The 25,548-nt window shown below is 38.9% G+C and overlaps 2 protein-coding genes and 1 non-coding gene across 3 annotated transcripts; 2 read left to right on the top strand and 1 right to left on the bottom strand.

The window, feature by feature from the left end:
• The first annotated feature begins 1,408 nt into the window (after positions 1–1,408).
• On the top strand, positions 1,409–3,186 carry LOC148544197 (uncharacterized). Its single transcript, XM_088498328.1, has 3 exons — positions 1,409–2,168; positions 2,241–2,650; positions 2,725–3,186. The coding sequence occupies exons 1-3, from the start codon at positions 1,409–1,411 to the stop codon at positions 3,184–3,186; spliced, it is 1,632 nt and encodes a 543-aa protein (XP_088354454.1).
• A 438-nt stretch (positions 3,187–3,624) lies between these two features.
• Positions 3,625–8,750, bottom strand: LOC148544196 (uncharacterized). Its single transcript, XM_088498890.1, has 3 exons — positions 6,011–8,750; positions 5,128–5,465; positions 3,625–4,860 (listed from the first exon to the last, which is right to left on the bottom strand). The coding sequence occupies exons 1-3, from the start codon at positions 8,748–8,750 to the stop codon at positions 3,625–3,627; spliced, it is 4,314 nt and encodes a 1,437-aa protein (XP_088355016.1).
• A 12,393-nt stretch (positions 8,751–21,143) lies between these two features.
• LOC148544195 (small nucleolar RNA R71) lies at positions 21,144–21,251 on the top strand. The gene has a single exon (XR_015900473.1). It is a non-coding gene; the product is annotated as a small nucleolar RNA R71 (small nucleolar RNA).
• Positions 21,252–25,548: the final 4,297 nt, after the last annotated feature.

Below are 25,548 nucleotides of genomic sequence, written 5' to 3'. Positions count from 1 at the left end.
TTTCTAAAACTTAATCCTAACCATGTTTCATAAACATACGAGTAAAGACCCAACTCGACCCTTGTCTATTTTAACAATGGATAAGGCGCCCCTTGTCCCAAAAAAAAGAAGAAGAAAACTTCGGCCATCAACCTTTTTTATTTTAGGGCAATACGATTCTTCTATTAAAAAATTCGTTAAATAGCAACAAAAATTAGCTTTGTTGGGATTTTATTTGTAATAATTTTCCACATATAATTAATAAGTTTATTTTAAAAAAAAAATCGTCGGTGGTGGTTAAGTGGAGAAAGGCCATTGTTAAAAATGATATTGCATGAAAAAAAAAGTAATTGCAGTACAAAAATTTTTTAAAGAAAAAAATAACATCGAACAAGAAATGACATGAAATAACATTATTGTTGATGATATTTGTATTAGTGATGATGAGGTAGAGGAGATAGTGATAAAGTATGGTTACACAACAAAAATAATAGAGATAGAAGTGATAATGATGAGGATAAAGAAAATGATAATAGTAGTTGATCTTGCCTGGGAAATAGGTCGGCTTCAACTCCTCGAGACTAGCCGAGCTATGTGCTACAAGGTCAGGCGTCCGCTCCTCAAAGTCCGAGTTCTTTATGTTCGTTGTAGATGTGAAGGTACGAGCAATACAAAAGGGAATGGAGTGTACCTGCAAAGACACTCCAATGCTTAAGTCAGTTATGGTGTTAAGTTCAGCTAAAAGATCTGTCTAGAAAAGACATTTTACCTTCCTTTTATAGAAATATGTTCGTCCGTTACATTGTAGGTAATAAAATCGGTTTCGTAACCGATTTTATCTTTCCGTTTGGGACGTCGGTTATGGTAATATTAACGCCACCGAGTTATAGCTCATAAGGGCCGAGCAATAACGGCAAAATGGCGAGTTATGGTGATGGTCAGTAACGGTTATGAGGCCGAGTTATAGCTTGTATTAATGGTGACCATATCACAGCCCCCAAGCTTAGCCTGAGGAAAGTTTTTTAATGAAGCAGGTTGAGCTTTTGTAATGAGTTATAACTCGGTTAGGTGGGTTACTGAGTGAGCCCCCAGTTCAACGTACTTCATTAAAGTAACTTCCCGTTTGCGCCACGTGGAAAATTGTGCGTGTTTTTTGTTCAGGAGAGAGAAGGAGTGGGTGCTTCATTAATGTTTTGATGTTTTCCAATGCTCCTTTCGTCGTTTGATGTGACTGAGGGAGTTTTGATATTTGGAACGTTTTTTGGTTGTGATTAATTGTTTTTGCTGATTGGAATTTTGGGCATTTTTGGTTTTCTGCTTCTTGTCTGGAGAATGAGCAAGAGAGGTATGGTCATGTTTGTGTTCTTCTAATTCGTTTCTTCTCTCAACTCTTTGTATTTCTTGGTTGCATGTTTGTTTACTGTTTCTAATGGGGTTTGAGAAGGAGAAGAAAGGTGAAATAGACTGGTCTTATGACTGGGTGGGGGATGACGTGAGGTCTCGGGTGTCATTGTTCTGTGATGAAGCTGCTGTTAAGGAAGTAGATGCTAGTAGGGTGGTGAGGCAGAATTCTGGGGTTGGGGTTGAGTTGCTGCCCTGTAGTGTTAATGATAGGGTTTATCACCGGGGCAGAGGCTTTGAATTTTTCTATATGCACAGCTGTGTTCTTGAGGAGTTGAGAGTTAGATTACCTTTCACTGATTTCGAATGTCAGGTCTTGAGGCAGTTAAACTGTGCTCCGTCGCAGCTTCATCCCAATGGGTGGGCGTTTCTCCGTTCGTTTGAAATTTTAATGGAGTTTCTGGAAGTGGTGCCGTCTGTTGACCTTTTCTTTTCTTTATTTCAAGCCAAAGGGGTGTGGAAAGGTGGTTGGATAAACTTCAATAGCACCCCTGGTTTTGGCATTTTCAAATTGTACAAATCCTCTTTTAAAGATTTTAAAGAGATGTATTTAAAGGTTAGGGCTTTGGAAAAAGATTTTCCGTTTTTTGTGGATGAAAATCTGGCTGAGAAGTTCCCATTGTATTGGTGCTCGGAACCTCAGAATATACTCGGTCCTGAGGTTATCTCCCCGAGGAACATTTGTGTGATTGAGTTTCTTGTTGAAAATATCGGTCGGGGAGACTTAATTTCAATGTATGAGCTTCTGAAGTGGGAGGAGGATAAAGATGCTGTGGTAGCCTATTTGGGTGAGTCATAGGGTTTTTATAAGGTGTTTATTGCTTCTTGTCGTATGTCTGATGTGTTTGTTGTTTTCACAGGTGGTAAATATCCTGGTGTTTCAGCTGCGTCTTTGAGGACGCGTTTCAAGAATAAGAATCTGGAGAAGGAGGTATCGTCGTCTAATGCTGAGAAAGTTGCTGGTGTCGGCGAGGTTACGCAGCCTCGTCAAGGTCAGAGGAAGGTGATTGCGAAGAAGAGAAAGAAATCCGACCTTGTTGATTTGTCGGATGATTCTGACGATAAGGAGATAGGGGTTCCTCTTGAAGAGATACAGGCTTTTATGGGCAATCAAAAAAGGCTTCATGAAATTTCGGAACAAAGTGAGGCATTTTCGGTGTGGGGAAAGGAGTATCCCTATATGGCTGTGGTGGACGAGTATTGTCAGTCGTCGGCTGACGTTACTCTTGCAAAGGAAGTCGGGGACATGGCTATTGGGCAGTATATGCAGGTAATGATTTTACTTGTTTTTTCTTTGCTCTTCCTCTGGATTCTTATTAGTTTTGGTATTATTTCTTTCTTTAGGTTGTTGGTCTTCGTCTTGCAAGTCTTGGGCGTAGCCAAGAGTTGAAAAATAAGAGGGTTGCTGCAGAGAAAGGAGAGGTTTCTGTTTTGAAGGAGGAGTTGGTGAAGAGTAAGAGTGTTGCTGCTGAGCTTCAAGCTCGTTTGACTGAGACCGAGAAGTTGTTGAAGGAGACTAAAGAAAGTTACTCTAGAGATGTGGAAGATTTGAAGAAAAAGGAAAGTGATCTGGTGAACATACAAACTCGTTTGATTGAGGTTACTGCTCAATTTAAGGAGATGGAGAAGAAAAAGGCGGATGAGATATTAGATTCTTTTGTTGAAGGTTTTGAAAGGGCGAGGTTGCAGGTTAAGTTTTTGGTTCCAGATGCCGATCTTTCTGGTATGGATCCTGGAAAAATAGTTCGAGATGGTCAACTGATCGAAGATGATGGCGATGCAGAAGATGAAGCCGATAATGTTTAATGTGTTCTGTTAGAAACATGTTTGAATTTATTTTGCATATGTGATAGTTAGTTAGTTTTGTTTGAACTTTGTTGAATTTGACTTGTTTGAATTTTGAATGTGATGCTTTTTATAAAAGCTGTTTGATGTTTGCCGGAAAGTGTTCCGAGCTTATTGCTATTTTTGTTGGTGTGGTTATCTGATTATGGCAGGTTGTAGCTTAGACATGTATTGGGCTTTGTCTGAGCTGTGTTTGATAGGGTTATATTTGATCGACAATACTAGTCGTATAGTTATTTGATAAAGAAGATAATATTTGTCTCCTATATATTCGGAGTTTTATGAACCTTTTGAATACAAAGGTGCAGGTAGGCTAGCCTCGTTAAAACCTCTCCAAGCAAAACCCTTTGGGATAAAATCTTGGTAGTAGGAAAAAGAGTACAAGCCTGTCCCTGTCTTTTAACTATAAAATTTCTTTAAGGAAGACACATTCCATGTACTAGGCATGAGTTTACCATCTAATGATTCTAGCTTGTACGCTCCTTGACCGAGTACGTTTGATACTCGGTATGGACCGTCCCAATTGGCTGCGAGCTTTCCATGTTTTGGTGGTTTCCGAGCAGTTTCGGTCTTGCGGAGGACTAAGTCTCCTTTCACGAATGATCTGCTTTTGACCGACTTGTTGTACTGTCGAGCAATTACTTGCTGCGCCGCGCGTTGCTTCAAGGCGGCGATGTCTCTGATTTCTTCAATGATGTCGAGCTCGGATTTCCGAGCTTCGTCTTGGTTGTCCATGTAAGTTCGGATTGAGTTCTGGGAGATCTCGAGGGGGATCATGGCTTCCGATCCATATACCAGTCTGAATGGCGTTTCTTTTGTTGATGTTTGTGGGGTGGTGTTGTATCCCCAAAGGACTTCAGGAATTAGTTCGTCCCAGAGTCCTTTGGCGTCATCTAGTTTCTTTTTTAGTGCATGCAGGATGACCTTATTTGCAGCCTCTGCTAGTCCGTTCGTTTGAGGGTGTTCAACGGAGGCGAAGTGTTGGTTTATTTTGAGATTCTGCAAGAAAGATTGAAACTTTTGGTCGGCAAACTGGCGACCGTTGTCAGTTGTGATATGTTGAGGTATGCCAAATCGGCAAATAATGTTTTTCCAAACGAAAGAAATCATTTGTTGAGATGTTATTCTTGCTAAAGGTTGGGCTTCCACCCATTTGGAGAAATAATCAATGCCGACAATAAGAAATTTTACCTGGCCCGGTGCCGTAGGAAACGGCCCGAGTATATCCAAACCCCATTGGTTAAATGGCCAGCTGATTTCTGAATGATGCATTTGCTCGGCAGGTATGTGTATCAGTGGTGCGTGTTTTTGGCAATTCTGGCATGTCCTGATTTTTTGTTGGCTGTCCTGTTTCAACGACGGCCAGAAGAATCCAGCTCGGAGGATTTTTGATGCTAGGCTCCGAGCTCCTGTATGTGTGCCACAGATTCCTTCATGTGCTTCTGCTAATGCTATGTCAGCTTCTGGCTTGTTGAGGCATTTTAGTAGGGGGCGAGTATATCCACGTCGATATAATGTTCTGTTGAGTATTGTGAAGGAAGATGCTTGCCGTCGGAACTTTTTATCGTTCTCGACCCCTTCTGGTATATTACCTGTTTGTAAATAGTATATAAAGTCGTCCCTCCAATCTTTTACCTGTGTAACACTTAACACATTTGTCAGAGTAACAGTGGGTGATGTTATTGTGAATTGTTGCAGTGTGGATAACTCGGATTGTGTGCTGCCGAGCTTTGATAAGATATCTGCCCTTTGATTTTGTTCGCGTGGTATATGTTCTATTTCAAATTTGACAAATTTTTTTAATAATTTTTTGACTAATAGCAGGTATTTAGAGAGTAGAAGATCTTTTACCTGGAAAAGGTCGTTTACCTGCTGTACTACTAACAAAGAATCACAATATACCTTGATCGTCGAGATTTGGAGATCTAAACAGAGTCGGAGTCCAGCGAGCAGTGCTTCATACTCGGATTGGTTATTGCTGGCTTTGAAAGCGAAGTGTATTGAGTGTTCAAGTATGAATCCGTCCCCGGCTTCCAGACGTATTCCTGCTCCACAGCCCCCATTATTGGAAGATCCGTCGACATATAAGATCCATTGTTTTGCATGATCTTCTTCGGATGGTGTAGTAAACTCGGCGATGAAATCCGCTAAAAATTGTGACTTGATCGGTCCTCTGGATTGGTATCTGATATCGAACTCAGACAGTTCGACTGCCCACTTTATGAGTCGTCCTGCGATTTCTGGTTTGTGTAACACTTGTCTTAGTGGGTGATCTGTTCTGACGTAGATAACGTGGCTCTGGAAGTAAGGTCGGAGACGTCGTGCCGAGAATATTAGTGCCAGTGCGAGCTTCTCAATCCTTGGGTAATTGAGCTCGGCATGTTGGAGGGTTTTGCTGACGAAGTATTCGGATGTTGCGCTTTGTTTCTTTCTGATACAAGGGCCGAGCTTATCGCCCAATCAGTGACTGACAGATATAGAAATAAGTCCTCCCCTTGTAGGGGTTTTTGTAAAATTGGCGGTTGTGAGAAAGTTGTTTTTAATTTGGAAAATGCTTTCTCACAATCGTCGTTCCATTCAAATCTGTTTTTCTTTTTAATTGTTTGGAAAAAGGGAATAGAAGTTGAAGCTAAACAGGGAACAAATCTGGAAAGTGCGGCAAGGCGTCCTGTGAGACGCTGAACTTCTTTTACTGTTTTGGGGCTGGCCATGTCCAGCACTGCTCGGCATTTGTCTGGGTTTGCCTCTATTCCCCTGCACGTTAGTAAAAAACCTAAAAACTTACCCCCTTGAACGGCGAAGGCACATTTCTCGGGGTTGAGGCGCATGTTGTACTGGCGGATTTGGCCGAATATTTCTGTAAGGTCGTTGATGTGATTATGTCCGGTTTTTGTTTTGGCGACCATATCATCGACATAAACTTCCATGTTTTTGCCGATTTGTTTGGCGAACACTTTATCCATAAGGCGTTGATAAGTTGCACCTGCGTTCTTTAATCCAAATGGCATAACTTTATAACAATAGTTACCGAAATCAGTGATAAAAGCTGTTTTATCTTTATCGGAGGGGTGCATGAGTATTTGATTATACCCTGAATACGCATCCATAAAACTTAAAGTAGCGTAACCTGATGCATTGTCTACTAAAGAGTCTATGGATGGTAGGGGGTAAGAATCCTTTGGGCATGCCTTGTTTAAATCGGTGAAATCGACGCACATGCACCACTTACCGTTTTGTTTCCTTACCATTACCACATTGGCTAGCCATGTAGTGAATCTGATCTCTTTGATAAATTCAGCGTTGAGGAGTTTTTGTGTTTCTTCTAGGGATGCTCTCCTCTTTTCTTCGCCGAGTTTTCGTTTCTTCTGCTGTACTGGTCGGACTGCCGAGTTTATTGCTAGCTTATGACTGATGATTTGTGGATCGATGCCGGGCATGTCTGCAGGTTTCCAGGCGAAAAGCTCAGCGTTTTCTTGTAAAAACGTTTTTATGGCCTGTAACTCAGCTGGGTTGATTGATGTACCTACATATGTAAATTTGTTAGGGTCATTATTAAAATACACTTTTTGCAGGTCATCGGATGGTTTTGGTCGCTCGAGAAAATCGGCTCTTGGGTCGAGGTCAGCTAGTGTGTCTTCGTTTTGCTTGAGTTCGACATTGTTGACTTGTTGTGTTGAGCGGTTTTGGAACTTCATGCTGGTGTTATAACACTGTCGGGCCTCTTTATGATCTCCATGGATTGTTGCAACCTGATCATCCTGCAATGGAAACTTTACACAGAGATGGACGGTAGAGACAATGGCGCCGAACTTATTTAAAAAAGGTCGGCCAAGGATAAGGTTATATGGGCTGAAACAGTCAACTACTAGATATTGAATATCATTAGTTTTTGAAAGAAGATGCTCACCCAGTGTGGTTTGTAACCACACTGATCCGAGTATTGGAACGCGTTCTCCCGAGAATCCGACTAAGTCTCCTCCTGTGGACTGTAGCATGTTGTCGCTGAGCTTCATCTTTTGAAATGTTGAGTAAAACAGAACATCGGCACTGCTCCCGGGATCCAGGAGTACTTTTTTCACTAACAGATCCCCTAGCTGGAGGGTGATTACCACAGGGTCGTCCAAATTTTGTATGTTGGAGTTAAAGTCGGCCTGTGTGAAGGTGACCTCTGGTTGTGGGTTATTGATTGCTACATCTTCCTTTGGTCCTTCTACTGAGCATATTTCTCTGAATGACCTTTTCCTTGCCGAGTTTGAGTATCCCCCACTTGCGTATCCTCCTGAAATATAATTGATTATACCTCGTGGTCTTTCATATTGGTTTGAGGATGCCTTTTCTTTTCCTCGGTGTTGTTCAGAGAGGTCGTTTATTGTGGAACTGGGGCCGCGTTTTTGGATGTGACCCCCAATGTATTTGTCTAGGTGGCCTTGTCTTGCTAGTCGTTCTAAGAGATCTTTGGCGACCACACAATCATCGGTATTGTGGCTGTGTTTTTGGTGGAAAGCGCAGTACTTTGATCTGTCTACATGCTTTGCATCCTGGTATGTGCCGGCCTTTCTTGGTGGCTTGATTAATTTGGAGTTCAGGATCTCCTTGATTATGTCTTCTCTTTTAGTGTTAAACTGCGTATAAGAATCAAATCGAGGTGTTAGTTTAAAACTTTTCTTAGTGGTTGAGTTCTTATCTTCTTCGCGGAAGTGTGACTTGTCAGATTTCCGAGCTTGTCTGAGTTCCTCGATGTCAATTTGTCCTTTTGCTTTCTCTCGAAATTCTGCTAGAGTCTTTGGTTTTGCCACTGCGATCGTCTCCTGGAATTTCCCGGGTCGGAGGCCGCTTTTAATTGCATGCAGATGGACCTCGGGGTGGAGATCTGGTATGCTGATTGCGACTTTGGTAAAGCGAGTCATATAGTCCTTTAGGCTTTCGTTTGGTCCTTGCTTGATGGTGTTCAGGTAATCGGAGTCGTGCAAGTATATTGCAGATCCGGCGAAATGTTCTTCAAATAACTTCGCCAGTTGATGAAAGCATGAAATAGAACCTGCAGGCAAAGCACACAACCAATCAAGTGCATGACCGTCTAAATAATTCGGAAAACAACGACATAAGACTGTATCTGATGCACCATTAACGATCATTATTGATCGGAATTTCTTTATGAACTTCCTCGGATCTCCGAGTCCATCATAAGGCGTGAGGGTCAACGGCAGAGTGAACCTCTTCGGCAGTTCGAAGTTCATTACTTCTTCTGTAAAAGGGCCTACAAGGTCCTCGGATTCTTCTTTCTCGTCTTCGGGCTGCTGCTCTTCATGTTGAGCGGTTTCCGAAACATGAGTCGGTTGGGATTGATGTTCCTCGTCTTCCGCCTGTTGGCGGTGAGCATCATTGTGTTCGATCCGAGCATGATTTAGCTCAGCAATTTGAGCAGACATTATTTGGTTCTCGTCAGCCATCCGTTGATTAGCTTGTTGTAGCTCAGCTACCATTCGCATGAGTTCGGACAGTGACGGAGGCGGTACGTCAGCCATGGATGCAGATGGAGGTGATGGGACCAAAAGAAAAAATATGATTTCCTCGGCCCCACGGTGGGCGCCAATTGATCTTGCCTGGGAAATAGGTCGGCTTCAACTCCTCGAGACTAGCCGAGCTATGTGCTACAAGGTCAGGCGTCCGCTCCTCAAAGTCCGAGTTCTTTATGTTCGTTGTAGATGTGAAGGTACGAGCAATACAAAAGGGAGTGGAGTGTACCTGCAAAGACACTCCAATGCTTAAGTCAGTTATGGTGTTAAGTTCAGCTAAAAGATCTGTCTAGAAAAGACATTTTACCTTCCTTTTATAGAAATATGTTCGTCCGTTACATTGTAGGTAATAAAATCGGTTTCGTAACCGATTTTATCTTTCCGTTTGGGACGTCGGTTATGGTAATATTAACGCCACCGAGTTATAGCTCATAAGGGCCGAGCAATAACGACAAAATGGCGAGTTATGGTGATGGTCAGTAACGGTTATGAGGCCGAGTTATAGCTTGTATTAATGGTGACCATATCAACAACAATTCAATTAAACAGAATTTAATAATAACATCAATGATGACAGTCCTACCTAAAACCATATGCTCCTCTTTTGAGATAGTCAATTTCATAAAGCAAAATTTTTTTAAGAAAAAAAAACAAATAATTTAATAGATTTAAAAGAGAGAAATAAAATTAAAATTTATTTTAAATGTTAAAAATAAAATTAAATTAAATTAAATGTTGAGAATAACTTTAAATTTTATAACAAACCTTAGAAATAAAAAAAATAATTTACGTCGTTAATAATAATTATAAAACCACTAATGGGGGAATTAATTATAAAAATACTATTGAATAGTCAACTGAGTTTTTTTATTTAGCCATGAACTGCAATATAGTTAAGCTAAGATGAATATTTCAGGGTAAAAAAAATTGTTTGATAACTAAAAATATTAAAAAATTAATAAAATTTAATATTTATTTAATATATTCTGTAATAAATAAATATTAAATAAAATAAATTTAAATTTTTTTTAGTATTATCGACAGAAAAAATGGTATAAAAATATTATAATTTTGTACAAATTTTTATTGGAAGTGAATTCTTTTAATTTTTTTCAATTGTTTAGTAAAGTATAATTTTTTATTATTCAATATTTTTTTTACATATTTTTTTAATTTTATTTAAAAATATAAAATAAAAAAATTATATTTTACTAAAAAAATTGAGAACTTCACCTATATTTATTGTAACACTATACCTGCTTGCTGCTTCCAAGCGCTTACGCATTTACTTCTACTTCTGCACGTACAAATTTGTCAGTGCAAAGGACAAGTATATTATGTTAATATTTTCATGGAAAAGTATATGGAACTAAGAGGTGATCAGTCAAAAAGTAAACAACTTAATTAATTTATAATTATATTTAATTAATTTTATTTGTTTTTAATTTATAATATTTGATATTAATTGCTTCTCACCCTAAATTAAAATTCTGAATGATACGTTGGAGAAATAGAGGCGGAGATCACGGAATTTCCAACAATCCCAATTCTTAGTATATAAAAAAATTTATAAAATATATAAAAGAACATCCATTTAGTATGAAAAAGAAATATTCTGATACTTAGTAGAAAAAACATCCTAATGCCTAGTATAAGCACCATTCACATAGAATTTTTGGATTCACCCAGAAGCATTTGGCTGATTTTTTGCTGGTACCATCTTCGTTCCCTAGCATTGTTGTATGAGTAAAGTATCGTTTTTGTTCCCAACATTTGGGGTAAATCTTATTTGTGTCCTAACGTTTAAATCGTCCTATTTGTATCCCTAACGTTTGTAAAAGTGATTCAATGTTATTCTGCCGTCAATTACATATCATGAGTGCTTTAGTTTGAGTTTTAAAAATCTCTTCTTGAAGTTAGAATACACGTCTAGGATAGAATCGATGATCTACTCCGAAAAATAGCTCATCAAATGTTGAAACTAATTCATACAACATTTACATAATTCACTTTTCTAGGGACATAATTGAATCTAAATACAAATAGTGGATATAATATTAAAATCGAACAAATCCAAGTGAGACCTAATTGAGAATAAATACATCCAAGTGAGAATAATTGAAAAATATAATCTGATTTGTTAGTATAATTGATAGTAGGATAACATTGAATCACTTTTATAAACGTTAAGGATACAAATAAGACGATTTAAACGTTAGGGACACAAATAGGACTTACCCCAAACGTTGGGGACAAAAACGATACTTTACTCTGGTTGTATTTACATATATCTTTTATTATTTTGAGAAGCTTTTTGGCGTTTTCATAATAAATAACAAATCACACTATTTCAGTATTTTGGCCAATATATTTATTACATATATATGACCCATAGTTGATGGGGTTCACATTTATTGAAATATTTAATTTATATTAATTATTTTCTTTAAAATTTTAAAAGAACTACTTTAATACAATAATTTATTTTATTTATTAAAAGTTATATTTAGTGCTCTGTTAGGATTTTTTAGTGCTCTGTTAAGGTTTCTTAATGGAGTTTCTACTGTCGTTAAGGCTACATTGTCAATGTCAATTAAATCTCAATACAAGTCTACATAATCTGCATGGCTGAGACAAAGAGGAATGAAGATCGGATCGAGAAAGACAACTGGAAAGGAGGTAGGAATGTGATTCTACTGGAAGAGGCAGATATATCAGAAGGTATTAACACTTGCTCCAATAGTCTCTATGGTAGACTCTTTGCTTCCAAAACCTTCTCAATTGGAACCATGGGGAATGCTTTAAAGGCTATATGGGGAAACCCGGAAGGATTTAGCGTGAGTGACAAAGGGGACAATTTCTTCAAATTCTTTTTTAATAAAGAAGTGGATGTCTTGCGTGTTGAACGTGGTTCTCCATGGCTATTCAAAGATTATGTGCTCCACGTCAAGAGATGGAAGGAAGATCAGAACTGTGATGAAGAGATTATTTCCAATTTTTCAGTTTGGATTCAATTTTGGGGTTTGCCAGAATCGTTTAAAACCCTCGAAGTTGGACATAAATTGGGAGAGAGACTTGGCACAGTGTTGGAGGTAGGTAAATTTCAGATGTGGGACAGAAAAACTAGAATTGTGTAGGCCAAAATCAATATTGATGCTGCCAGGCAAGTTAGGGATCAGTTAATAGTGGAAGGACCTAATAAAAAGGAGGTAGGAGTAGCATTGCGCTATGAGAGACTTAGAAAGTTCTGTACCTATTGCGCAAAATTGGGGCACGAGGTGAAAAACTGCCATGATCTGCTGAAGGACACAGAGAGTGATATGGTAAAAGAGGATGACATTGGCGAATGGGTTAAAGCCAGCCAAGTGGGAACGCGAATCTACTCTAAAGGAGAAAGAACATTCAATAACTCAACCCAAAATCAGAATAAGGCCACTCAATGTAAGAAAAACCGGTCTTAAACTACTTATTGGAAGAATTTGCAGGGATGTCAATGCAAGAAGGAAAACAAAGTTTGACACCACAAGACACTGGTAACAGGGCAGCACATGAGTCACCTCAATCAGCCAATTCTAGAACAGAATGCATGGAGGTTATCATAGCTGGTCAGTCCAATGCCAAAGAGGATGAAGGGCAGCTTATGCAATTCTCTATTGGGCAGTGTCTCACCACAGAGAAAGGTAGGAAGTGAAAAAGCTTAGCAAGACAAGGTGCTGGAGGGTCAGATACTAAAAGTGAATCCAAAATAAGGTTGATGAGTGGTATAGCTGAAGGATCTACAAAGAAAGTAAGAACAGAGGATGAAAATGTAGTTGAACAGATGGTGGAGGGTGTCAGCCTACAAATGGCACCCAAGGCGCCATGAGAACTATAGTTTGGAATTGTTGGGGTTTGGGGAGATCTCTGACAATTCACACCCTAAAAGGGATCTGTAAATCCCACTCCCCCCGAGATTGTGTTTATAAGTGAAACAAAGAACCAATCTCGACAGGTGGAAGCAAAACTTTGGGTATGCGGCTACGAAAGCTATCATATTGTTAACCCGGCAGGAGTGGCAGGAGGACTTGTGCTAGCTTGGAAGGACGGTATCAACGTTCAAATTATTAACAGTGGAGAATTCTTTGTCGCAGCCGAAAGTAAGAAAGTCGGAAGTAGTGAGGTATGGGTGTTCATTGGTGTCCATTTGAGTTGTTCGGAACAAATTCGATCCTTACAGTTTGAGGAGCTTACAACAATGAGTCAACACCTGGAAGAAAAAGTGGTAATAGCAGGCGATTTTAGTGCTATAACAAGCTAAACGGAAAAGAGGGTGGAGGCCAAAAATCAGCAACCACTATTGCAATATTCACTAATTTTATTGACAGTAACGAATTAGTGGATATTGGAATGGTGGGGCGCCCTTTCACGTGGACAAATCGAAGACAAGGAGAGGATTTAGTGAAGGAGAGGCTTGACCGCTATTTAGTTGGGATGGGATGGAAGCTGAAGTTTCCGAATGCAGTGGTGCACAGGCTCACAAAGTCAGGCTCAGATCATGCTCCAATCTTGATGGAAACCAAACCTCAATCCTGGCATAGTAAAAGGCGTTTTAAATACCAGGAAAGTTGGTGTAGAGAAGAAGATGTCAAGAGAATTGTCAGTGAAGTGTGGAGAATGGAAGTTGTAGGCTCGGGTATGTTCTCCTTGGCCCAAAAGTTGAAAGATTGTAGACATAGACTAGTTCAATGGCAGAAAACTCACTAAGCAAACTCCCGAAAAGAAATTGAGGACCTTCAAGCTAAACTAGAGGAGTTGCGGGTGGCTGGAATCAATAGGGGAGAGGAGGTACCAGTTTGGAGGAGAAGTTGGAGCTGGCATATTTGAAAGAAGAGAGCTATTGGCGAGAAAAATCTAAAGTCAAGTGGCTAAAAGAAGGAGATCAGAACACTAGATTCTTTCACCAGAAATTTCAATCAAGGGTGCGAAGGAACAGAATTTGGAGATTAGTAGGGAGGGACAATGAGATTGCATCGAAACCGGAGGATATTGCAAAGGTAGCTGAAGACTACTTTTGCGATATTTTTACTTTTTCTTGTTCGGCTGATCCGAATCCATACTTAGAGGATTTGGAGCCTAAGGTTACAGCTTCCATAAATCGCAGGCTCCAAAGGCCGGTAACTATGGACGAGGTCAAAAGAGCTACAATTAGTGTTCATGCTCAGAGTGCTCCTAGTGATGACGGGTTTACAGGTAAGTTTTTTTACTTTTTCTGGGATATAGTTGGAGGTGACGTTTTTAAGGCAGTGAGCAGTTTCTTTCAAAGTGGCAAAATTCTAAAAAGTTTCAATCATACTCAAATTTGTTTGATTCCGAATGTGCCATATGCCAGTGACATGACTCAGGTACGACCGATCAGTTTGTCTTCAGTTATGTATAAAATTATTTCTAAAGTTATGGTGCACCGATTACAAGGTATTATGAATAAAATTATAAGCTCAAATCAAAGTGCGTTTCTCAAAGGTAGACTCATTTCAGATAATATTCTAATTGTCCATGAATGTATGCACTATTTGAAAAATAAGAGAAGTGGGGCAGAGCATGAGATTGCTATAAAACTAGACATGAGCAAGGCTTATGATAGGGTTGAATGGCATTTCTTATGGTATATTATGGATAAGCTGGGCTTTGATGCTAAATGGATTAACTGGATTAAGGAATTGGTAATGACTGTTTCTTACTATGTTGTTGTGGAAGGTCAACCTTTTGGCTATTTTAGGCCAAATAGGGGCATCCGACAGGGTGACCCCTATCTCCATATCTCTTTATTTTTTGTGCAGAAGGACTTTCCTTCTTGCTACACAAGGCAGAGCAAAACAGATTAATTCAAGGAGTTCAAGTTAATCGGAGATGCCAAACAGTTAATCACCTTTTGTTTGCTAATGATTCAATCCTTTTTTGCAAGAGCGCACCTATTACAAGCCAAAGTATTCTAGAATTGCTAGAGATCTATGAGGGTTTCAGTGGGCAAAAAGTCAATTTGAATAAGTCGGCCATCTTTTTCAGTCACAACACTCCTCAGAACACAAGACTAGCAATTGCTCAGACACTAAATATTGAACATATCGGAGCATAAGACAAATACCTGGGGCTGCTCTCTATAGTCCAAAAATCAAAGAAAGCAACCTTTGGAGCTATCAAGGATAAAGTTCAAAAGAGGATTATGGGTTGGAATAGAAGTCTATTGTCACCAGGTGGTAGACACACGCTATTGAGAGCGGTGGGGGAGGCGATTCCTATTTATACACTCTCTTGTTTCAAGCTCCCGGACACGCTGTTGACTAAGATTCATAGCATGCTCGCGTAATTTTGGTGGGGTCAAAAAGGCGTAGAACGAAGAATGGTTTGGATTAAATGGGACACAATGATGAGACCGAAGAAAGATGGAGGGTTGGGGATCAAGGACCTAAGGGCACAAAATTTGGCCTTATTGGGCAAGAAATGTTGGCGTCTAATGAAATACCCTAATTCTACTCTATTGGTGCACGAAATCGTGATCGTTCATTCCTTGGTAACGGTGCTGAAAACTTAATACGTACGTTCATAATCTTAGTTTTTCTTCACAACTTCGCACAACTAACCAGCAAGTGCACTGGGTCGTCCAAGTAATAAACCTTACGTGAGTAAGGGTCAATCCCACGGAGATTGTCGGCTTGAAGCAAGCTATGGTCACCTTGTAAATCTCAGTCAGGCAGATTCAAATGGTTATAGAGTTTTAATAATTAAAATATAATTAAAATATAAAATAGGATAGAAATACTTATGTAATTCATTGGTGAGAATTTCAGATAAGCGTATGGAGATGCTTTTATCCATTCTGAACCTCTGCTTTCCTACTGCTTTCATCCAATCCTTCATACTCCTTTCTATGGCAAGCTGTATGTTGGGCATCACCGTTGTCAATGGCTACTTCCCGTCCTCTCAGTGAAAATGGTCCAAAATGCGCTGTCACCGCACGGCTAATCATCTGTCGGTTCTCGATCATGCTAGAATAGGATTCAGTAATCCTTTTGCGTCTGTCACTACACCCAGCACTCGCGAGTTTGAAGCTCGTCACAGCCATCCCTTCCCAGATCCTACTCGGAATACCACAGAAAAGGTTTAGACTTTCCGAATCTCAAGAATGGCCGCCAATAGTTCTAGTCTATACCATGAAGACTCTGATCTCACGATCAAGAGGCTAAGAGATACACATTCAAGCTTGTTTGCATGTAGAACGGAAGTGGTTGTCAGGCACGCGTTCATAAGTGAGAATGATGATGAGCGTCACATAATCATCACATTCATCATGTTCTTGTGTGCGAATGAATATCTTAGAGAAGAAATAGGCTTGAGTTGAATAGAAAAACAATAGTACTTTGCATAAATTCATGAGGAACAGCAGAGCTCCACACCTTAATCTATGGTGTGTAGAAACTCTACCGTTAAAAATACATAAGTGAAAATAGGTTAGACATGGCCGAGTGGCCAGGCTCCCATGGAGGTCTCAGAACGTAAAAGTTACATAATGTGTTCCAGAGATGATCCGAAGATGTAAATACAATAGTAAAAAGTCCTATTTATACTAAACTAGTTACTAGGGTTTACAGAAATGAGTAAATGATGCAGAAATCTACTTCCGAGCCCACTTGGTGTGTGCTTCGGCTGAGCATTGAAGCTTTCATATGTAGAGGTCTTTCTTGGAGTTGAACGTTAGTTTGTAACTTGTTTCTGGCGTTTAACTCTACTTTGCAACTTGTTTCTGGCGTTTAACGCCAGAATAGGGCAGAAAGCTAGCGTTAAACACCAGTTTGCATCATCTAAACTTGGGCAAAGTATGGACTATTATATATTGCTGGAAAGCCCTGGATGTCTACTTTCAAAATCAGTTGAGATAGCTCCATTTGGACTTCTTTAGCTCCAGAAATTCCACTTTGAGTGCAGGGAGGTCAAAATCCAACAGCATCTGCAGTCCTTCTTCAGCCTCTAAATCAGATTTTTGCTCAAGTCCCTCAATTTCAACCAGAAAATACCTAAAATCATAGAAAAATACACAAACTCATAGTAAAGTCCAGAAATGTAATTTTTATTTAAAAAATAATAAAAATATATTAAAAACTAACTAAATCATACTAAAAACTATGTAAAAACAATGTCAAAGGGCGTATAAATTATCCGCTCATCACGACACCAAACTTAAATTGTTGCTTGTCCCCAAGCAACTGAAAATCAAATAGGATAAAAAAAGAGAATATACTATAAATTCCAAATATCAATGAAACTTAGCTCCAATCAGATGAGTGGGACTAGTAGCTTTTTGCCTCTGAACAGTTTTGGCATCTATAGGAACTTAGAATTTAGATAGTGTTATTGATTCTCCTAGTTCAGTATGTTGATTCTTGAACACAGCTACTTTATGAGTCTTGGTCGTGGCCCTAAGCACTTTATTTTTTAGTATTACCACCGGATACATAAATGCCACAGACATATAACTGGGTGAACCTTTTCAGATTGTGACTCAGCTTTGCTAGAGTCCCCAGTTATAGGTGTCCAGGGTTCTTAAGCACACTCTCTTTTTTTTGCTTTGGACCTTGACTTTAACCGCTCAGTCTCAAGCTTTTTGCTTGACACCTTCATGCCACAAGCACATGGTTAGGGACAGCTTGGTTTAGCCGCTTAGGCCAGGATTTCATTCCTTTGGGCCCTTCTATCCACTGATGCTCAAAGCCTTGGATCCCTTTTATTACCCTTGCCTTTTGGTTTAAAGGGTTACTGGCTTTTTGCTTTTGCCTTTTGGTTTAAAGAGCTTTTGGTTTTTTCTGCTTGCTTTTTCTTTTTCTTTTTTTTTTTTTTGCCAATTTTCTTTTCTCTTTTTTTTTTTTGCAAGCTTTTTCTATTCACTACTAGGGAGGTGTTGGTTTGCTCCCAATAGTTTTGTGGAGGGAAGTGCTTCCCTTGAGGCATCTCAGGGATTTCATGGTGAGGAATTTCCTCATGCTCTTGTTGAGGTCCATGATCTCTTGTTTGCTCCATCCTTTTCTTAGTGATGGTCTTGTCCTCATCAATGAGGATATCTCCCTCTATGTCAATCCCAGCCGAGTTGTAGAGGTGGCAAATGAGGTGAAGAAAGGCTAACCTTGCCAAAGTGGAGGACTTGTCAGCCACCTTGTAGAGTTCTTGAGGTATAATCTCATGAACTTCCACTTCCTCCCCAATCATGATACTATGGATCATGATGGCCCGGTCTACAGTAACTTCAGACCGGTTGCTAGTAGGAATAATTGAGCGTTGAATGAACTCCAACCATCCTCTAGCCACAGGCTTAAGGTCCGGTCTTCTCAATTGAACCGACTTGCCTCTTGAGTCCACTTTCCATTGAGCTCTTTCCACACATATGTCCATGAGGACTTGGTCCAACCTTTGATCAAAGTTGACCCTTCTAGTGTAGGGGAGTGCGTTTTCTTGCATCATTGGCAAGTTGAACGCCAACCTTACATTTTCCGGACTGAAATCTAAGTATTTCCCCCGAACCATTGTAAGCCAATTCTTTGGATTCGGGTTCCTACTTTAATCCTGGTTCCTAGTGATCCATGCATTTTTATAGAACTCTTGAACCATTAAGATCCCGACTTGTTGAATAGGATTAGAGAGAACTTCCCATCCTCTTCTTCTAATCTCTTGTCGGATCTCTGGATATTCGCTCTTTTGAGCTTAAAAGGGACCTCAGGGATCACCTTCTTCTTGGCCACAACTTCATAGAAGTGGTCTTGATGGACCTTTGAGATGAATCTCTCCATCTCCCATGACTCAGAGGTGGAAGCAATTGCCTTCCCTTTCCTCTTTCTTGAGATTTCTCTGGCCTTAGGTGCCATTGATGGTTATGGAAAAACAAAAAGTAATGCTTTTACCACACCAAACTTAAAAGGTTTGCTCGTCCTCGAGCAAAAGAAGAAAGAAAGTAGTAGAAGAAGAAGAAAATGAAGGAGATAGAGGGAGAAGGTGTATTTGGCCAAAGGGGAGAAGTGGTGGTTTTAATGTGTGTAAATGGAGTAGTGTTGAGGGGTTTATATAGGGTGTGGTAGGTGGGTAGGTTTCGACCATTAGGGTTGGGTTTGGGAGGGAAAAGAATTTGAATTTTGGAGGTAGGTGAGGTTTATGGGGAAGAGTGGATGGATGTGATTGGTTAAGGGTATTTAGGGAAGAGGTGTGGAGGTGATTGGTGAAGGGTATTTAGGGAAGAGAGTTATGAAAAGGTGTGAAGAGGAAAGAAGAAGAGGTGGGGTAGGTGGAGATCCTGTGGGGTCCACAGATCCTGAGGTGTCAAGGATTTCTCATCCCTACACCATTTAGGCGTGCAAAACGCCCTCTGTATGCAATACTGGCGTTTAACGCCAGACTGCTACCAGTTTTTGGCGTTAAACGCCCAAATGTAGCCTGTTTCTGGTGTTTACGCCAGGTTGATGCTTGTTTCTGGCGTTAAACGCCAGCTTGATGCTTGTTTCTGGCGTTAAATGCCAGACAGATGCTTGTTTCTGGCGTTTAAACGCCAGAATGCTCTTCCTCCAGGGTGTGCTGCTTTTAATGCTATTTTTTCATTCTATTTTTTATTTTTTAGTAGTTTTTGTGACTTCACATGATCATCAACCTAAAGAAAACATAAAATAGCAATGGAAAATAAATAGATATAATTAAATAACATTGGGTTGCCTCCCAACAAGCGCTTCTTTAAAGTCAATAGCTTGACAGTGAGCTCTCATGGAGCCTCACAGATGTTCAGAGCTTCGTTGGGACCTCCCAACACCAAACTTAGAGTTTGACTGTGGGGGCTTTGGTTGACTCTGCAGTGAGAGAAGCTTTTCATACTTTCTCTCCATGGTTACAGAAGGAGAACCTTGAGTCTTAAATACAAGGTAGTCCTCATTTAGTTGAAGGACCAACTCTCCTCTGTCCACATCAATCACAGCTTTTGCTATGGCTAGGAAGGGTCTTCCAAGGATGATGGATTCATCCTCATCCTTCCCAGTGTCTAGGATTATGAAATCAGCAGGCATGTAAAGGCCTTCAACCTTTACTAACAAGTCCTCTACTAATCCATAAGCCTGTTTTCTTGAGTTGTCTGCCATCTCTAATGAGATTCTGGCAGCTTGCACCTCAAAGATCCCAAGTTTCTCCATTACAGAGAGTGGCATAAGGTTAATACCTGACTCCAGGTCACACAGAGCCTTCTCAAAGGTCACGGTGCCTATGGTACAGGGTATTAAGAATTTACCAGGATCCTATTTTTTTTGAGGTAATTTCTGCCTATCCAATGCATTCAGTTCATTGGTGAGCAAGGGAGGTTCATCTTCCCAAATCTCATTACCAAATAATTTGGCATTCAGCTTCATGATTGCATCAAGGTACTTAGAAACTTGCTCTTCAGTAATGTCTTCATCCTCTTCAGAGGAAGAATGCTCATCAGAGCTCATGAAGGGTAGAAGTGAGTTGAATGGAATCTCTATGGTCTCTGTATGAGTCTCAAATTCCTTCAGGTCCTCATTGAGGAACCCCTTAGTGTCCAGAGGACATCCCATGAGGTCTTCCTCATTGGGATTCACGTCCCCCTCTTCCCTTGTAGGTTCGGCCATGATGGTCAAATCAATGGCCTTGCACTCTCTTTTTGGATTTTCTTCTGTATTTCCTGGGAGAGTACTAGGAGGAGTTTTAGTGATTTTCTTACTCAGCTGACCCACTTGTGCCTCCAGATTTTTGATAGAGGACTGTGCCTCATTCATGAAACTGAGAGTGGTTTTGGATAGATCAGAGACTATGGTTGCTAAGTTAGAGAGACTCTGCTCAGAATTCTCTGTTTTGCTGAGAAGATGATGGAAAAGGCTTGCTATTGCTAAACCTGTTTTTTCCACCATTATTAAAGCCTTGTTGAGGCTTCTGTTGGTCCTTCCATGAGAAATTTGGATGATTTCTCCATGAAGGATTATAGGTGTTTCCATAGGGTTCTCCCATGTAATTCACCTCTGCTATTGCAGGGTTCTCAGGATCATAAGCTTCTTCGTCAGAAGATGCTTCTTTAGTACTGTTGGATGCAGCTTGCAATCCATTCAGACTCTGAGAAATCATATTGACTTGCTGAGTTAATACTTTATTCTGAGCCAATATGGCATTCAGAGTATCAATTTCAAGAACTTCCTTCCTCTGAGGCGTCCCATTACTCACAGGATTCCTTTCAGAAGTGTACATGAACTGGTTATTTGCAACCATGTAAATGAGTTCTTGAGTTTCTGCAGGCGTTTTCTTTAGGTGAATGGATCCACCTGTAGAATGGTCCAATGACATCTTAGATAATTCAGACACACCATCATAGAATATATTCAAGATGGTCTATTCTGAAAGCATGTCAGAAGGACACTTTTTGGTCAGTTGCTTGTATCTCTCCCAAGCTTCATAGAGGGATTCACCTTCTTTCTGTTTGAAGGTTTGAACATCCACTCTAAGTTTGCTAAGCTTTTGAGGAGGAAAGAACTTGGCTAAGAAAGCCGTGACCAGTTTATCCCAAGAGTTCAGGCTATCTTTAGGTTGAGAGTCCAACCATATTCTACCTCTGTCTCTTACAGCAAACGGGAAAAGCATAAGCCTGTAGACCTCGGGATCAACCCCATTAATCTTAACAGTATCACAGATCTACAAGAATTCAGTTAAGAACTGAAAAGGATCTTCTGATGGAAGTCCATGAAACTTGCAATTCTGTTGCATCAGAGAAACTAATTGAGGCTTTAGCTCAAAATTGTTTGCTCCAATGGCAGGGATTGAGATGTTTCTTCCATGGAAGTTGGAATTTGGTGCAGTAAAGTTACCAAGCATCTTCCTTGCATTGTTATTATTTTCGGTCATGTCTCCTTCTTTTTCAAAAATTTCTGTCAGATTTTCTCCAGAGAGTTGTGCTTTAGCTTCCCTTAGCTTCCTCTTCAGAGTCCTTTCAGGTTCAGGATCAGCTTCAACAAGAATGTTCTTATCCTTGTTCCTGCTCATATGAAAAAGAAGAGAACAGAAAAGAAAATATGGAATCCTCTATGTCATAGTATAGAGATTTCTTATATGAGTATAAGAAAAAAAAAAGAGAATTCGAACACAGAAAGAGGGAGAGGGTTCAAATTTTTGAGAAGAAGAGAAGTGTTAGTAGATAAATAAATAATTAGAAGAGGATGAGAGATGGAAGAATTTGAAAATAAAATAAAATAAAATAAAAATATTTTTATTTTTAATTTAAAATTTGAAGTTAAAATTTGAAAGTTTTAAAAAAAGAAAAATTAAATTAAATTAAATTAGAATTTAAAACAAATAGTTAATTAAAAAGGAATTTTGAAAAAGAGGTTAGTGATTTTCGAAAATTAGAGAGAGAGAATTAGTTAGGTAGTTTTGAAAAAGATAAGAATCAAACAAAAAGATAGGATTAATTGAAAAAGATTTGAAAATCAATTTTGAAAAGATAAGAAGTTAGAAAAGATTTTGAAATTGATTTTAAAAAAGATGTGATTGAAATTTATTTTGAAAAAGATTTGAAAAAGAAATTTAAAAAGATTGGATTTTGAAAATTAAAGTTAATTACTTGACTAACAAGAAACTAAAAAGATATGGTTCTAGAGTTTAAAGATTTTTCTTAGTAGGCAAGTAACAAACTAAAATTTTTTTGAATCAATCATATTAATTGTTAGCATTAATTTTAAAAATATGAAATAGAAATAAGAAAAAGATTTTGAAAATAAATTTTGAAAATTTCAAAATTATGAAAGAAAAAATGAAAAAGATTTAATTTTTGAAAAAAAAAAGATTTGAAAAAGATAGAATTTTTAAATTGAAAATTTGACTTGACTCATAAGAAACAGCTAAATTTTAAAAAGTTTTGAAAAAGTCAACTCAAATTTTCGAAAATTTATGAGATAAAAAGGGAAAGATAATTTTTTTGATTTTTGAATTTTTAATGATGAAAGAGAAAACAATGAAAAGACTCAGAACATGAGAATTCAAGATCAAAACACATGATGCATGCAAGAACATTTTTGAATGTCAAGATGAACACCAAGAACACTTTGAATGTCAAGATGAACATCAAGAACTTATTTTTTAAAATTTTTTTAAGAAAAGAAAAACATGCAAGACACCAAACTTAAAAAATTTTTAAACTCTAGACACTAATAGATTAAAAATGCATATGAAAAACAAGAAAAGACATAAAATATAAAAATGCAAAGATCAAACAAGGAAATTCATCAAGAACAACTTGAAGATCATGAAGAACGTTATGCATGAGTTTTTGAAAATTTTAATGAAATTAAAAAGATGCAATTGACACTAGACTTAAAAATTGACACAAGACTCAAACAAGAAACATCAAATTATTTTTGATTTTATGATTTTGTAAAATTTTTTTGAGATTTTTCGAAAATTATTTGGAAAAAGAAAAATAAGGATTTCAAAATTTTTAATGAGAATTCCAAGAATCATGCAATATTAGTCTAAAGCTCCGGTCCAGGAATTAGACATGGCTCACTAGCCAGCCAAGCTTTCAGTAAAAGCTCCGGTCCAAAACACTAGACATGGCCAATGGCCAGCCAAGTTTCAGCAGATACAAATCAGGCATATAACAGCTGATTAGATGAGAGTCCAAGGGATCTTGCCATGATAAGTGGAAGCCTCAGTCCAAAAATTTAGACATGTCTTGACAGCCAGCCAGGCTTCAACAGATCATAAAAAAACTCTAGAATTCATTCTTAAAAATTCTGAAGTCATAGAAAAATAATTTTTTTTGAAAATCTTTTTTTTTTTTAAATAAAAGGAATAAAAACAAAAACTTAAAATTAAAATAAAATTACCTAATCTGAGAAACAAGATGAACCGTCAGTTGTCCAAACTCGAACAATCCCCGGCAACGGCGCCAAAAACTTGGTGCACGAAATCGTGATCGTTCATTCCTTGGTAACGGTGCTGAAAACTTAATACGCACGTTCATAATCTTAGTTCTTCTTCACAACTTCGCACAACTAACCAGCAAGTGCACTGGGTCGTCCAAGTAATAAACCTTACGTGAGTAAGGGTCAATCCCACGGAGATTGTCGGCTTGAAGCAAGCTATGGTCACCTTGTAAATCTCAGTCAGGCGGATTCAAATGGTTATAGAGTTTTAATAATTAAAATATAATTAAAATATAAAATAGGATAGAAATACTTATGTAATTCATTGGTGAGAATTTCAGATAAGCGTATGGAGATGCTTTTATCCATTCTGAACCTCTGCTTTCCTACTGCTTTCATCCAATCCTTCATACTCCTTTCTATGGCAAGCTGTATGTTGGGCATCACCGTTGTCAATGGCTACTTCCCGTCCTCTCAGTGAAAATGTTCCAAAATGCGCTGTCACCGCACGGCTAATCATCTGTCGGTTCTCGATCATGCTAGAATAGGATTCAGTAATCCTTTTGCGTCTGTCACTACACCCAGCACTCGCGAGTTTGAAGCTCGTCACAGCCATCCCTTCCCAGATCCTACTCGGAATACCACAGAAAAGGTTTAGACTTTCCGGATCTCAAGAATGGCCGCCAATAGTTCTAGTCTATACCATGAAGACTCTGATCTCATGATCAGGAGGCTAAGAGATACACATTCAAGCTTGTTTGCATGTAGAACGGAAGTGGTTGTCAGGCACGCGTTCATAAGTGAGAATGATGATGAGCGTCACATAATCATCACATTCATCATATTCTTGTGTGCGAATGAATATCTTAGAGAAGAAATAGGCTTGAGTTGAATAGAAAAATAATAGTACTTTGCATAAATTCTTGAGGAACAACAGAGCTCCACACCTTAATCTATGGTGTGTAGAAACTCTACCATTGAAAATACATAAGTGAAAATAGGGTAGACACGGCCGAGTGGCCAGGCTCCCATGGAGGTCTCAGAACGTAAAAGTTACATAATGTGTTCCAGAGATGATTCGAAGATGTAAATACAATAGTAAAAAGTCCTATTTATACTAAACTAGTTACTATGGTTTACAAAAATGAGTAAATGATGCAGAAATCTACTTCCGGGCCCACTTGGTGTGTACTTAGGTTGAGCATTGAAGCTTTCACGTGTAGAGGTCTTCCTTGGAGTTGAACGCCAGTTTGTAACTTGTTTCTGGCGTTTAACTCTGCTTTGCAACTTGTTTCTGGCGTTTAACGCCAGAATAGGGCAGAAAGCTGGCGTTAAACGCCAGTTTGCATCGTCTAAACTTGGGCAAAGTATAGACTATTATATATTTCTGGAAAGCTCTGGATGTCTACTTTCCAACGCAGTTGAGAACGTACCATTTGGACTTTTGTAACTCCAGAAATTCTACTTTGAGTGCAGGGAGGTCAGAATCCAACAGCATCTGTAGTCCTTCTTCAGCCTCTAAATCAGATTTTTGCTCAAGTCCCTCAATTTCAGCCAGAAAATACTTGAAATCACAGAAAAACACACAAACTCATAGTAAAGTCCAGAAATATGATTTTTATTTAAAAACTAATAAAAATATATTAAAAACTAACTAAATCATACTAAAAACTATGTAAAAATAATGCCAAAAAGCGTATAAATTATCCGCTCATCATCTATCAAGAATGCTCAAAGCTATATATTTCAGAAATATAGATTTTCTACATGCAGAGATAGGAAGCGTACCGTCGTGGGGATGGAGAAGTGTTCTTGAAGGGCGCAAGGTGATCGAGAAATGCTTGTTATGAAAAATAGGCTCTGGTACTCATGTCCGCATCTTCCAT

The sequence above is a fragment of the Arachis ipaensis genome, chromosome B9 (assembly GCF_059453495.1).
Source record: "Arachis ipaensis isolate K30076 ecotype BB chromosome B9, ASM5945349v1, whole genome shotgun sequence".
NCBI classification, from domain to species: domain Eukaryota; kingdom Viridiplantae; phylum Streptophyta; class Magnoliopsida; order Fabales; family Fabaceae; genus Arachis; species Arachis ipaensis.
Note: the sequence above shows the minus strand (reverse complement) of the source record. Positions and strands in the feature narration are given on the sequence as shown.